The 13,994-nt window shown below is 30.6% G+C and overlaps 1 protein-coding gene across 3 annotated transcripts in view; it reads right to left on the bottom strand.

Annotated features, from left to right (window-relative positions):
* The window catches only part of LOC125065036 (slit homolog 1 protein), a 117,724-nt gene that overhangs the window by 6,114 nt on the left and 97,616 nt on the right, over positions 1-13,994 (bottom strand). For all 3 annotated transcript variants that reach the window (XM_047672472.1, XM_047672473.1, XM_047672474.1), the window contains 8 exons: positions 9,927-10,021; positions 5,070-5,253; positions 3,809-3,977; positions 3,316-3,425; positions 1,894-2,006; positions 1,176-1,312; positions 649-801; positions 401-581 (listed from right to left, as the gene is read on the bottom strand). In XM_047672472.1, coding sequence (XP_047528428.1) covers positions 401-581; positions 649-801; positions 1,176-1,312; positions 1,894-2,006; positions 3,316-3,425; positions 3,809-3,977; positions 5,070-5,243 — 1,037 coding nt within the window. In that variant the 5' untranslated portion in view covers positions 5,244-5,253; positions 9,927-10,021. The remainder of the gene's footprint in view (positions 1-400; positions 582-648; positions 802-1,175; positions 1,313-1,893; positions 2,007-3,315; positions 3,426-3,808; positions 3,978-5,069; positions 5,254-9,926; positions 10,022-13,994) is intronic.

Below are 13,994 nucleotides of genomic sequence, written 5' to 3'. Positions count from 1 at the left end.
CAAGCTAATTAATTAAACAGCACACATATACACTAAAACGTATAAGTAAACTAAACGTTTCTTTTTAATATCGTTTATTTAGCAAATAAATTGAAGCTAATATCATGCAGCAAACCATTATAAATATTTTTTATTGATTAATATATCAATATTATTTAAATTATATTATGTCCAATTGAATATTACGAATTGAATGTTAAGTCTATCGTGCCTATAGTCTGACAAAATAAAGAGGTGTGATCGGTGAAACACGAATATGATATTTTATAAAATGGGGCTATAGTTTATCGAGGGATAATACTCATATTGACAACATGACTCAAATTTCGAATTTAGAACTACTTTTAGTGTTACTTTAACAAAGTTTACGTGTGAAGAAATATTTAATTTTTATACTTACATATTCTTCTGCAAATTCAGGAAGGTTATGGAATCTCCGTAGCCAGTAAAGGCATCCTCGCTTATGTATGTGATATTATTTGAGCGCAGGTCCAAGTGACGCAAGCGATGCAAAGGTCGGAGAGCCTCGGATGGTATCTCGTGAAGACGGTTGTCACCGAGACGTAGGTATTGCAGGTTTTCTACGAGACATATTTTTTATCATATCTTGTAATTATAATAATTATGTTTATCTTTATGTATGCTTACCTTCCAGTCCAGAAAAAGCCTTTTCGTCTATACGTTGGATTTGATTGCCTTCTAGCTCCAAAGAGTTAAGGAATATCAAATGCGAAAACACATTAGCAGGTACCTCCCGCAGTTGATTATGTGCCAATCCCAATGAATCCAAATTCCGCAAACCTATTAAAAAAAAATCATTAATAACTCAAACTACCGAATACCCAAACCGATACCCAAATTTGTAAAAAATATGTGAGCCTCGTTTTAAAAAAAAAATGTAATTTATGGTTTTACGCAACAATGCTTTAAACTAAATTTAAACATGTTTGCTTGTATAAAATTTGTTTATCAAAAGTAATTACGCAACTTAAAGAATTTATTTAAATTATACAAACAAAATGAAACTAAATTTTACGTAGTAAATCAGAGTTATTTTTAAATATAAATAGATTAGGTTATTATTATTTTCTAATATTTGAATTTTATATATATCAACTTAGTAATAAATCTACGGTGTAAAGTTATACGTATCATAAATGGTGACATAGTTATACCTGCAAAATCTCCTTCGGTTATGGTAGTAATGCGGTTCTCCTGCATTTCAAGTTTCTTCAAATTCTCGAGTAACGCAAGAGCTTTCTGCGGTACGGCTGTCAGTTCGTTCCCGCCCAGATTTAAGCGCTTTAATTTCCTTAAAATATATTTTAATCGTGAATTAAACTTATAATTGTAATAGTTTTTATTTTGAAAATCGATAATTAGCTTATAATGTATAATAAATAAATAAACATTGGACAACATCACATACATTACTCTGATCCCAATGTATGTAGCTAAAGCACTTGTGTTATGGAAAATCAGAAAAACGGTACCACAAACACCCAGACCCAAGACAACATAGAAAACTAATGAGCTTTATCTACATCGACGCGGCCGGGAATCGAACCTCGGAGTAGCGTACCCATGAAAACCGGTGAACACACTACTCGACCACGGATGTATAAAGTATAAGGAATTGTAATTAAAAAATAATAATAAAATCAATTTTAAATTTAAAGATTATAGAATTAAAAGAAAAAGAAAGACTTATTACACGCTGAGTGCAAAATGTTAACTTAAAGTAAATTTGGAAATTTCTCGAGTAAAATCAATCAATCCCTGTATAATTTCATCACACTTTTATTAAACAACTTAAATTTATCCTCAAGCTATTCCAAGGTGAGAAGAGGTTCGAACAAAGCGGAAAATCAATTAAAAATATATTCCACTTACTTTTCCAAGCCCTTAAAAGCCTCGCCGTCGACAACCGATATTCTATTTTCGTACAATGTCAGGATCTCCAAAGTGTCGAGACCCAAGAACGCTCTGTTATGTATCGCTGTCACCTTAAAAGAAGGTATTTATGAAGACTTTCAGTTTTTAAGAACGTTTGTAATACTTATTTTATTTGTTATTTATTTTAGGATTACCAACATGACAGTAAAACATAAACAATTATAAAAAGCAGTCAATATCTAACAATTGTCACATTAGAGGTAACCACGACATCCATAGACAGTTGCACGGAACATATATAACTCAAAATATAATAAATTGATACATTAAACCTAAGACACTGATACAGTTAGTTAGTAAAAACAATAACAAATTGATAAACAATTTAATGATACAACGGCTTAGTACAAGTAACAAGGTATCACCATAAGAACATCTCCGTTAATTTCATATTCTGATATAAATTTTGCAATCTTATTTGAGATGTAATTGTTTCCCTACAATTCTACAATCTGATCCATAATCTGATTACTGACTGATTTCGTGAAAAGGGACGGAAGTTTGTAACGGGAAGCTGGAGAAGCGCGCGCTATTTGATTTGACCAATGAAAACTTTCTCGATAAATAATTTTATTGAATATATAACTATCAATAACAATAATGTTAAAGATATATTAAATGTTTTATACCATAGAGAAGTTAATTGAAACCAAATAAATGCACTGATTTAGATACAGACCGAAAATTATTTGATTTTTAATTTGTAAATGTATTTTTTTCGATAAATACGACATACGTTCGAAAAATACAATAAGAAAAAAATTAAAATAACTTTGGCTATTGTACCAATTGTAAGACGTTGCCAAATTAGATAAAACACTTTATAAAATGCCAAAGAAGCAATCGAGTGCCAAATCGTGTCATACTAAAAACGTGGAAAGATAATAAATATGTTCACATACGATAAAACAAGAATACATTTCAGTTTATAGTCTGAGTGACATATATATTATATGCGACATAAGAAAAGGTAGATTCTCTTTAACCCCGAAATTTTCAAGACTAATTTATAAAGTTGCTCTATGCAATAGTTTTAGTATACAATTTTTACATCTACAGCTGTCCTACAGCTGTCCAGCTTTTTAAAAGTCGATTTTCGGAGCTGGATCCTGGTTTATGGATGATTTTCATCCGATACAATCAGGATCCCTTTAGATGTTTCCTTTCTCCGTTATCAATTATAAACACAATTTACATGAAAAAATAATAGTGTTTTCCTGGATTTTAACCCGCGAACATTGGTTAATATTTACACATACTAACCACTGGACTGACCGCTGTATTAATAATTTTGTATTAAATAACTACGTAAAAAAATCAAAATCAACGAGTACGTTTACCCACGTTGTATAAACTTACCTTATTGTGATTCATGTTGAGTATAAGTAAGTGATTAAGATGCGTGAAAGATGAGGTCGGTATCGTCGCGAGATTGTTTTGAGACACGTCGAGTTGCGTCAGTTTATTCCCTGAAAGTGTTATAAGTTTTAATTAAAAGTGAAAACAACTCCGTTTGAAACCTTCTCGAATTGAATTTAATAAATACGTTTTTATATTACCTGTCTTTATAAAAAAATCTAATTACTAAAATCAATTTTTTTTTTAAAGTTCAAAAATCCAAAAGTACACGACTCGTATATAGTATTTAGTCGGGAAAAAAAAAAACCTATTTTACTTACTGCCAAATCTAAAAGTTAAGCGATATACAAGCCTTTATTTTTTTTTTTATTATTTAACGACAATAGGGAAGATTTATTGAAAAAAACATGTACTTAATGTGTATTTTTGCAATTTGCAGTGTTTTCAGGGTTCACACTTGATTAACGAGAGCAAAATATCTATTATTACTTACCAATGGAACTTAACGAAGAATCTTCTATAACGGCTAAGCTACTGTTGTGTACAGTAAGATGACGGATGTCAAGGCTCAGAAATATATACGAAGGTAGCTTCGCTAGGTTATTATGACGCAGCTTTAAGTAGAATATGATCATGGGCTTCGATCGAAGTGTGTTCATTGCCTATAAGAAACAAGAAAGTTATTTAAGAGTACATTTAAATTCGTAAACATTTTACAGAAAATCTTTTTAAAAAAATAAAATATATAAAAGCGTCATTATAAATATTTAAACGATCCCTTTAATTTTGCTAAACAAGCAATTCAAAAATTGGAACAGTGGTTGATTTTATATTACGATTAATTGTTTTTTTCTGAAATACAAAAGAACAAACAACAAATTATAAATTCCCATTATGCGTCTTCGCCCCTGTTCCTTTCTTCCTCAATTGAGTAAGTTTTGTTATTTTGTTTAAAGCCTTATTTTAGTTGGTAAACTAATAAGTATTTTATTAAAATGTTAATTTAAAGACTAGACTTGACATGAAAAGGAACAATTGCATGAAAATAATTAACTAAACATAAAAGTATAATTATATTTTATTAAAATAAAAATTATTACATTTAAATATAATATTTGCGATGTTATTAAATTATTTCAAAAATCTAATTGATATAGACATTATACATGAGACCAGGAGATAGTGAACAAAAATTAATTTGTATACGTTAAATTTTTCTTTGGCGCGTTTGTGTGCAATTAAATAAATCTGCTACTTTGAGGCGACATGGCGTCTATTTGGGTAGTTACCACCCACTCATCAGAAATTCTATCGCCAAGCAGCAAGTATTGTTGTGTTCTGGTTGATGATAGTCATTTGCCAGTTAAATTACGAATTATATAAAAAAAACGACTAGAACATAATTAGTTCAACGAAATTCTATATATATAATTGGTATAGCGAGTTTTAAACGTTACTAAATTATGGCTCCACTTAAAGACCATAAATATTTGTGCGACAAATCATTCAGAACACGTAAGCCGATCAGTACGATTAATTGTTCTATGATTACGCTCCGAGCTCCTCAGAGCTAGATCCATTATTGTCATTCCATTAATTATTAATTACTGACAGGTCTTCGACTTCTCTTCCACTATCTGTCATGCTGAAGATTGAACAACTTAAATAGAGCTCGGAACTTTAAATTACTGCACAATTACAATTATATTATTCTCAATAATATAATTGTAATTGTGCAGTTACAAAACATTCACCTTTTGTATATGTTGTTGTTCAGTAAACTCGCATAAGATATCAAGGCCGTTCTTTTTAACGGTACAGCTGCAGGGAGTGATTGTGTTCTGCGGTGGGCACTGCTGAGCGCCCTGAGGGTGGACCGGCCTCGCGAGCAACACCACACAGCAGAAAAGTAACCAACGTGGCACCATCTTGGAATATCTGGAAAGATACTTGTATTTAATTACATAGTTTTATAAAAGAATCGCACGTAACTTATCGCTATGATATTTTATAGTTGATTTCATCCTGGCGGCCAATCTCGAGGGAGACCAACCTACGCAAGATATATTGTAGTGCACAAAAATAGATGCAATCTCTATTCCGTGACTCCCATAATCCAAATGATGGATGGCTAATCCGATACGACCGGAAGAGTTCAGGCGCTAGACCAACGGCTTTACGTACTTCCCTAGGCGCGGGAGTGTACACACTTCCAACTTCTAGACTTCAGGCTGTTACTCATCATTTTTTGACAAAAACCCCAATATCTTTTTTTTATCGGCCCAACCTTTTCCAACCCAGAACCTCGATTATGTGACTTTATATCAAAACACTTGACCAAAAGGAAAATTGCCTTTCAGCTATTTACTGTCGCTTTCGTACCATACTCATTTTATTACAATTCAACACTCTCTTACTTCAAACTGTGAGGGAACTTATTCATTTTATCGTTTAACGGTTGAATAAATAGTTCGTGTTCCAATTTAAAAAAAGAACCCAGGAATATAAGGAAAAAAAAACATTAAAGCGACCTTGTGTCAAATATGTTGCGGAATAATGAAAACATACTGATATAGTAGAAAACATTAAGTTTGAAACATTTGAATGAATGAGTGAATGAACAGCTATGGATGAGGTAAATAAGAACTTACTTTTATTTTAGTTCTTTCGAAAAGAAAAGGAAATTATTACATTCACGTAACGCGATCATGAAATTCTCGTGATTGTGAAATACTTAAATATACTTAAATATACTTTAAAGTAATTACGAACACTTCATATTTTCAAAGGCAGATATTTCTTATAAACTGGAAGCATTTATCTTTCAAAAGAAGTCCAAAAATATTTCCGTAGGCGAATTTTTGTATTGTGTAAGAAAAATACAAAAAGCATTCATGAACATCCTTTCACAAAAACCTGTTTTACCCAAGGGACTTAAACTTTCGTAACGAAATAGGTGTATTATGCTTTTACTCATAATTCCGCATTACAGAAAATTGAATTTTACCTTCACGCTCGGCGGTAGATTAAAGAACTGGTTTTTTAGATGTTTTTATTAAACTTTGCATATTATTATGTGTGATTCAAATAATGCGACTAAAATTAAACCCGGTTTTAACCAACCGAATCTGGAACGGTAAGATAAAATTAAAGACTCAATTAGAATATAATCAGTATAAATCAGTCATACTGAGGCGATAGAGACCTGGAAGGTAAAGTGTCCTAAACATGATATCCCTAACGAAGTTACCAAATAAAAACTTTGGAATTCGCCATTGGTCCACGTTACACTACACAGTTTGGCACAAGATTTAACTCAAGTCACTGGTTGAATTTATTACCCTCTACAAATCTTGGTACACTTTTAGATGATGAATATTTCCGCATATCAATTGGTCTCCGACTGGAAACACCGCTGTGCTTTGAGCACAGATTCCCGTGTGGAAAGGAGGTGGACTCTTTCGGTTTACATGTTCTCTTCTTGTCCAAAGAGTTCATAGATAGGCTTTTTTTGCCACGGTTCTCTTAATGACACAATAAAAAGAGCTATTGCTACCATCGACGTCCCTGATCTAACTGAGCCGAGAATTCGTGTTTGTATATATTTAAGGACTTCATGTTAATAATTCTTATGTTAATACAAATATTCATTCATTAGAATATAATGCTTGATATTAAATGTTATATGAATTATTATTATTTGTATATTACAGACTCGTATCTGTCACTTTGTATTAATAATTATAATATTATCTTTTTAATCTGGCAACACTAACGTAGACAGATAATCGTCATGGCGGAAAAAGTATATGTTTCATTACACATCGAGTAAAACATTATTTATAATTATTATAAAATTATAAAAGAAATCCTAAGAATTATCGTTTTATATCTGAGTTATAAACAAGTGTTTCACTATTAATCACATTTTTATTCTTGTAATTTTTACTTTGGTCACAAATACAATTAGATGAAATTAAGAAAAAACATTACATAATGGGATTAATATGACGATAATATGAATATTTAATTCATTTCGAAATCAAAACAGCTGGAAATTATGTTGTTCAATAATGTCTATCAGCGTATTTGAATAACAGCCCATATAATGGTGATATCGCTGACTAAACATAATTATCGTCCATACAAATTTGTGTAATTGCAATTTTCAACTGAACTGTATTCGTTTTTAGAATTGTAATAAATTTTTATATATTAGTTTGTTTCATTTAAAATTAACTTAATTTGTATTTGTTTTATTAATATTGGTTTCATGTATATAATATTTTTTTACAGTTAACAATCATTTTTAATAACAAGTAACGATCAATTTAGTCGTTCCTATGAGTGAGTTTTTACGTCACACATTTCATAGCTTGTGAAATGTTTTTATAGCGACGCTTTTGAATTATGCCTCGTTGACAATTCTACCATCCGTTTTAGTAACCGGACGTTAGTCATATAATAATTTTGTTATTTTAATTTTATATTTCACGTCCTAATAATGTTTCTAAGTAACTTTCTAAGTAAGTAAGTAAAGTAATATGATTATATACTTTTAAATAAAATGATGTCTAGAAAAAGTACATGTATCAATTTAAATATGAAAAATATATATTTTGAGTATTTGACAATTAAAAAAAATCCTGCTAAGAACTGCAGAAACGTAATATTTGTCATTCATGAAAAAGATTTATTACAGAGTTTCGAAACATTTTATTCTGTAATTTATGAAACTGTGTAATTAATGAAAATATTCTGAACTGGTTCTGAAATTAAATTTAGTCTCGTAAAATGTTTATATATATAATTAATGTCTAAAATGTTTTGTAAGTATATGGTATATTTTAATTTTTATATGTAGAAACGCATCCCGCCCAAAGAAGTTTTACATTTTATAAAACGCATATCACTTTTTATACATCAAAATTTTGGTAGTCATTCTCAAGATGCCAATCTCAAACCTCTTTTGTGTTTGATTCAACACAGTACTATATTATTATAGCTCTAGTGCCCGCTATACCGACTTCCGGTGCCACGAAGGTCGATTCGAAACACGAAACAGCTCAAGGTTTCAGGTACCAGCTATTTGAATCATAATTTATATTAATTACTTTCACTGTTTATGCATTTTTTTTTAAATTATTAAATCTATAAATTCATCTTTATCAAAACATTGAAAATTAATTATTTAACTCGAATAATTCTCTTTTCTAGACATTTTGGGTCTCTTTAATTATTGTCTATTAACGAAGATATTGAGGGTAGTCCGGACAACTTTCTGTTTATTTGAATTTAAAAAGCGATTGGCTGATCACCAGCATCAGTGGTCACTGTCACCAACATACACAGGTGCTACAATAAATATAAACTACTCATTACATTGTTAACTCTTGCGCCATCAACTCATGACCTAAAATGTTTTGTCCTTTGCACATTATCGTACAAAAAAAAACTAAAATAACATTAGTAATATAAGTTGTGTTAAATAACAAAATGGAAATGATAGCAAAGCGTTTAACAAGCCTGTGAGCTCGGCTTGTGTTGCAAATGTATTCATTTTAGTTGTAGAGAAAATGCTTTTACATTTTCATAACATTTACTTATTTTTAAAACTCAAGTATATAATAATTTATTCCAATTACGAAAAATCATCATTTATGTAGGTATTTCATTCGTTGAAAAGCCATCTTATAAATAGTAACCTAATCAAAAGCATAGCGGAATTACTAAAACGACAAGGAAACGTCAATTTTTGTCATTGATTACAATTCATTCAATAAAATTATTAGTAAGGAGTTGAGTCACCACCATTGATATTATTTTATTTATTCCTCTTGATTGATACATTGTTTGTTTTTTGTTACCGGAAAATTGCATATATATATGTTTTATATTTGCCCTATATATTTTAGTCTTCAACTGTAAATTATTTCTGCAATCACCTCTATGCAAAATTCATGATTTTCATGTTTCAACTGCTAAAAAAGTTTTTAAAAATTCGCATACAAAGAACAATAGATATAAAAAATTGTAAATGCTCAATTTTACACGCAGTAAACTACTACGAAACTATGAACGAAACATTTCTTTAAAAAAAAATTTAATACTAACTTTACTTGGTGATATGGTTTTGTGCAAAACCCCTCTGGGTAGGTATCACCCGAACATCATATATTCTACCGGCAAGCAGCAATGCTTAGTATTGTTGTGTTTCGGTTTCAAGGGTGAGCGAGCCAGTGTAATTATAAACATACGGGACAAAACATCTTAGCCCTCTCTTAGCTCAAGAAAGTATTGGTGATGTAAGGACTGATTAATATTTCTTACAGCGCTAATGTCTATGAGCGGTAGTGACCACTTAACACCAGGTGGCCGTTTGCCCGTCCGCGTAACTATAACATAAGAATGAAAATACAAAATCTAAAATATTAAAATTAAATATAATATATACAATACATTTTCGATGATATCATATCGTAGAAATTATTAACGAAGAATGTTTATTAAGTATAGACCAAATAATGGTCAAGTGTATACCAAATGTTCACACAATCATAGCTTCCACTTCCTTTATAAATAATACAAGTGTGTGTGTAAATAATACTCACGTATGTATGAGTGCGTGTCAGGTCGGCGAGTACGGTGAGGGGTGTGCCGCGGTCATGTGGCACTAGGTCATATTCTTAGACATCCTCTGCCCACCCTGTGTGAATAATTATATCATAAAATATGCATATAAATACGTACAGCTTTGTCGTACTTTTAAATATGCAATCATTTTCATTACATTTTTTTAATATGTTCTTTAAGTGAGATGAGTGTATTTTTTTATATTTTATGTAATTGCAACGTTTACATATTTCTACATCAAAAATATTATTTCATGAATAGTGGATTAATAAACATAGATTTTATATTTTGGACAATGAAAAATATGCAAATTTAAAAAGTAAAAACGTCTGATTTATCGTTCTACTTAAATTAAGTTGGTCATATAATATTTACCCGCCATCGAACATTATTCATACTTTTATCCCAGATTAAGCGAAAGGTAAAATATGCGAAGGGTCGACGGGACAATACATTTCCTACATTAATCTAGGAGCCAAATATTTAAATAGTATTCGAGATTAAGTGATCTCATAACTTTATATTTATAAATGAACATCGCACAGAAAGTAATTCGTAGTACATTTATTTTGATAAAAAAAAAAGAAAATTAATCTTTTATTATGCAATACATCTCCGTTATAGATTTTTTGTTGTTGTTTAATATAGCAAGGTTGACGTGCAAATCGGCCCCTTAATGGTAAGTCAAGACATTGGTGCCGTAATAAATATTTTCCGTTCCTTACAAAGCCAATACGTCACAACCTTGAGAACTAAAATGTTATGTCCCTTGTGCTTGTATTTACTCAGGCTCACTGACCCCTCCAACCGGAACACAGCAATTCAATATATTGGCATTTGGCGGCAGAATGAGTGGGTGGTACCTATCTGGACAATATTGCAAAAAATAAATATGTAATACGAAGTGTATATGTCTAAGAGTAAGCTAATTTCGCCAAGAAAAAAACATTAGAACTATTGAGACATCCTTAGGGCGAACGTTTTGATTCTCCCCGGTGTCATAAGCTGTGACGTCACTGGAAACATGACGGGTGGTAGTTACAGTATTGAGCTCGTTGACAAAAACGCCATTTTTTGGAAACAAAAACAATGTAATTAACTGTATTAAAGGAAGTAAAACATTCTGTAATTTTCGAGTGAATGAATTATATGAATATACAACGACTTCAAGAATACTTATAATCTTTTATTAAAATTCATTTATGGAAACCTTATTGCAGCTACTGAACTTTTTCGAAACTAATCGCTTATATTATGTATCTGTAGAAATAAACAATTACATACATTTTTATTTGAATTGAGTTTTCTGTATTTATATAGTTTTGGTATTAAATATTCTGTTCATTATCATATTCGTGGATATACGGATACAGAGAATTTATAGGATTGATAACAATAAATTTTTGGAGATAGCTTATGTAATATTTAACAAATTCCTAATTAACAACTTTTTTACACCTTAAAATATATGCATAAACAATACATGTAATATCCCCATAAAATAATCCTAATCATATCACAATCCTCCCCGGGAAGAAATGCGGGGTCTGTATACATTGTCATTAAATCGTTTATATTGATTAAAATGTTTTATTTGCATAAACGCTTGAAATAAACTTCGGTTAATGGTTCAAGATTGTCTGGTTAATTTATATTTTCCAAAAATTTCAATCACTTATATCCATACTTAGAATTATGTAATCTGGGATCTATAATATCATGGGATCTGTAAGAAGACCTTTTCTAACCCGTCAACTTTATTGCAATTTCTCGAGAGCCTATAACTGCACCGACGATCACACCACAATGCGACACACTATGTCACACACTATGTCTACGGTTGATGGTGAACACTTACCCAGCTTTTTTCATAACAAGAAGGATCCTGTTATGAAAAAAGACATACTTCAGGTTTTCACAGTCTTTTTAACTATTTATGAAAAGTGTATTCGAGAATTTCGAAAGTTCTACGAAAAATTATAAACTCGCTCCGTGTAAATATAAATTATATAATAGTCATTAACGTCAGAAAAACACCAAGGAAATTGGGCAATTCTCCTCAGGGAAATTTAAAATTCCGTGATTATTCAGTCTAAAGTAGGGTCGCCATCTAAGTGGTGAAATCAAGGACAAAATGGGGGAGAATTCAGACCAACTCACTTAAAAACAGGAAGCTGTTTACCTCTATGTTTACGGACGTAGGTTTTAACGAATCAATCTTTGTACTCTTTATACTAAATAAGTTTTATTTTCTGTTAAATGTTTTTAAAGAATATAATTTTATTTTACTTACTTAAAATTTATCTTAAAAGGATTTATCGGAGACAATCTCACAAATGATATCCGATTTAACTTATGAAATCAAAAATAAACTATCCTAATATTATAAATAAACGGCTAAAACACTCTAATGAATTCGATGAATTATATTATGAAGCAAACTTGAATCTCAAGGAAGAACATAGGCTTACTTGATGGTAAGGCTTTGTGGAAAGCCGTCTGAGAAGGTACCACCCACTCATCAGATATTCTAACACCAAACAACAGCACTGAGTATTGTTGTGTTCTGGTTTGAAGGGTGAGTGAGCCAATATAAATAAATAATAAATAAATAATAAAAGAATAATAAATAATGTTTAATAGCTATTTTTTGTTGTGCTCTCTTAATATTATTTTATATTAATTTGTATATTTTTAGTGTTTTTTTGTAATGTAAACTTTGCATGAATTTAATGAATTATTTAATTTTAATTTTTACCTATATCAAATCAAATTATTTGTGTATTTAATTTTAATTTTATTAAGTGCATGTTTAATTTTTATCATGTCTTTCATTTTTATCAATTTAACTTTTTTTTTTTTTCAAATCTTTCTACTCATGTTGCTATAATTATGTGTTAATGTATTTTTAAAACAAATATTGTAATTGTTGTGGCTACTTTAAAAAGCTTCACATGTTAACTATTTTCATTTAATTGTGTTACATTTGTCATTAAAACATGTAGTAGCTACTAGTGGTCCTTAAAATAAATAAATAAATAAATAAATATAACTACAGGCACCAGGGACATAACAACTTAGTTCCCAATGTTGGTGGCACATTGGCGATGTAAGGAATGGTTAATATTTCTTACAGCGCCATTGTCTATAGACGGTGGTGACCACTTACCATCAGGTGGCCCATGCTCGTCCGCCAAACTATCCCATATAAAAGGCTTTTTTGTTATGTCTAACATCAGACAACTAACACATAAAACGTGAGCGAAGCAAGAAGCAACAACTAGAAAGTAATCAAAAACAACTATAAAGAAAACGAGGTAGGTATATCTTGCTTTCTTTATCCTTAATTTCAAGTTTTTTTTAGGACCTGTTCTTGATTAAGAATAAAGTTGGTCACCTTAATCTCAAGTAAAGTAACTAAAAGCGTTAGAATTATTCTGCATCGGATAAATTTCCTTCGTTTATTTATTAATTTTGCTTCAAGCAACAACACGGCCTTTGTACACTCTTGGCTCTTAATTACACCGATCCATAACGTGTACAATTATAATCTATTATTTTACGTTGACTTTAATTACTATGAACATATAACACCTGTTAACATTAATTATCTGTTTCAATAGATATTTTGTGTTAAAAGTAGTCGCCCAATGTAAAATGACCTTGAAACTCCTGATTAGTAAATATCACTATACAATCAATGCACGTAAAGTAGGTATTTGAACTTAACAGCTCTTAATACTAAGTACAATATCAGGTACAAGTACGCGAATTAACATGTTTAACATATTGTGACCTCCAGGGACGTCGGACAGATGTGAAACATTGAAATTAATGATTATTGATAACAGCGGGCTCGGTTGATATCCCTCGTGTATCTATTGGGCTATTTTCGTACCGTGACGTAATATAATATAAAGAAAATCATTTTATAGTAACTATAAAAGGAAAACTTAGTACGTACTAATATTAATTAGCGAATTATGGATATTTATCTACCTAGGGTATGAATAGCGACTTATACCGGAATATAGTAAGATTATCAT

The sequence above is a fragment of the Vanessa atalanta genome, chromosome 6 (genome assembly GCF_905147765.1).
Source record: "Vanessa atalanta chromosome 6, ilVanAtal1.2, whole genome shotgun sequence".
NCBI classification, from domain to species: Eukaryota; Metazoa; Arthropoda; class Insecta; order Lepidoptera; family Nymphalidae; genus Vanessa; species Vanessa atalanta.
This window is presented reverse-complemented; position numbering and strand designations above follow the sequence as displayed.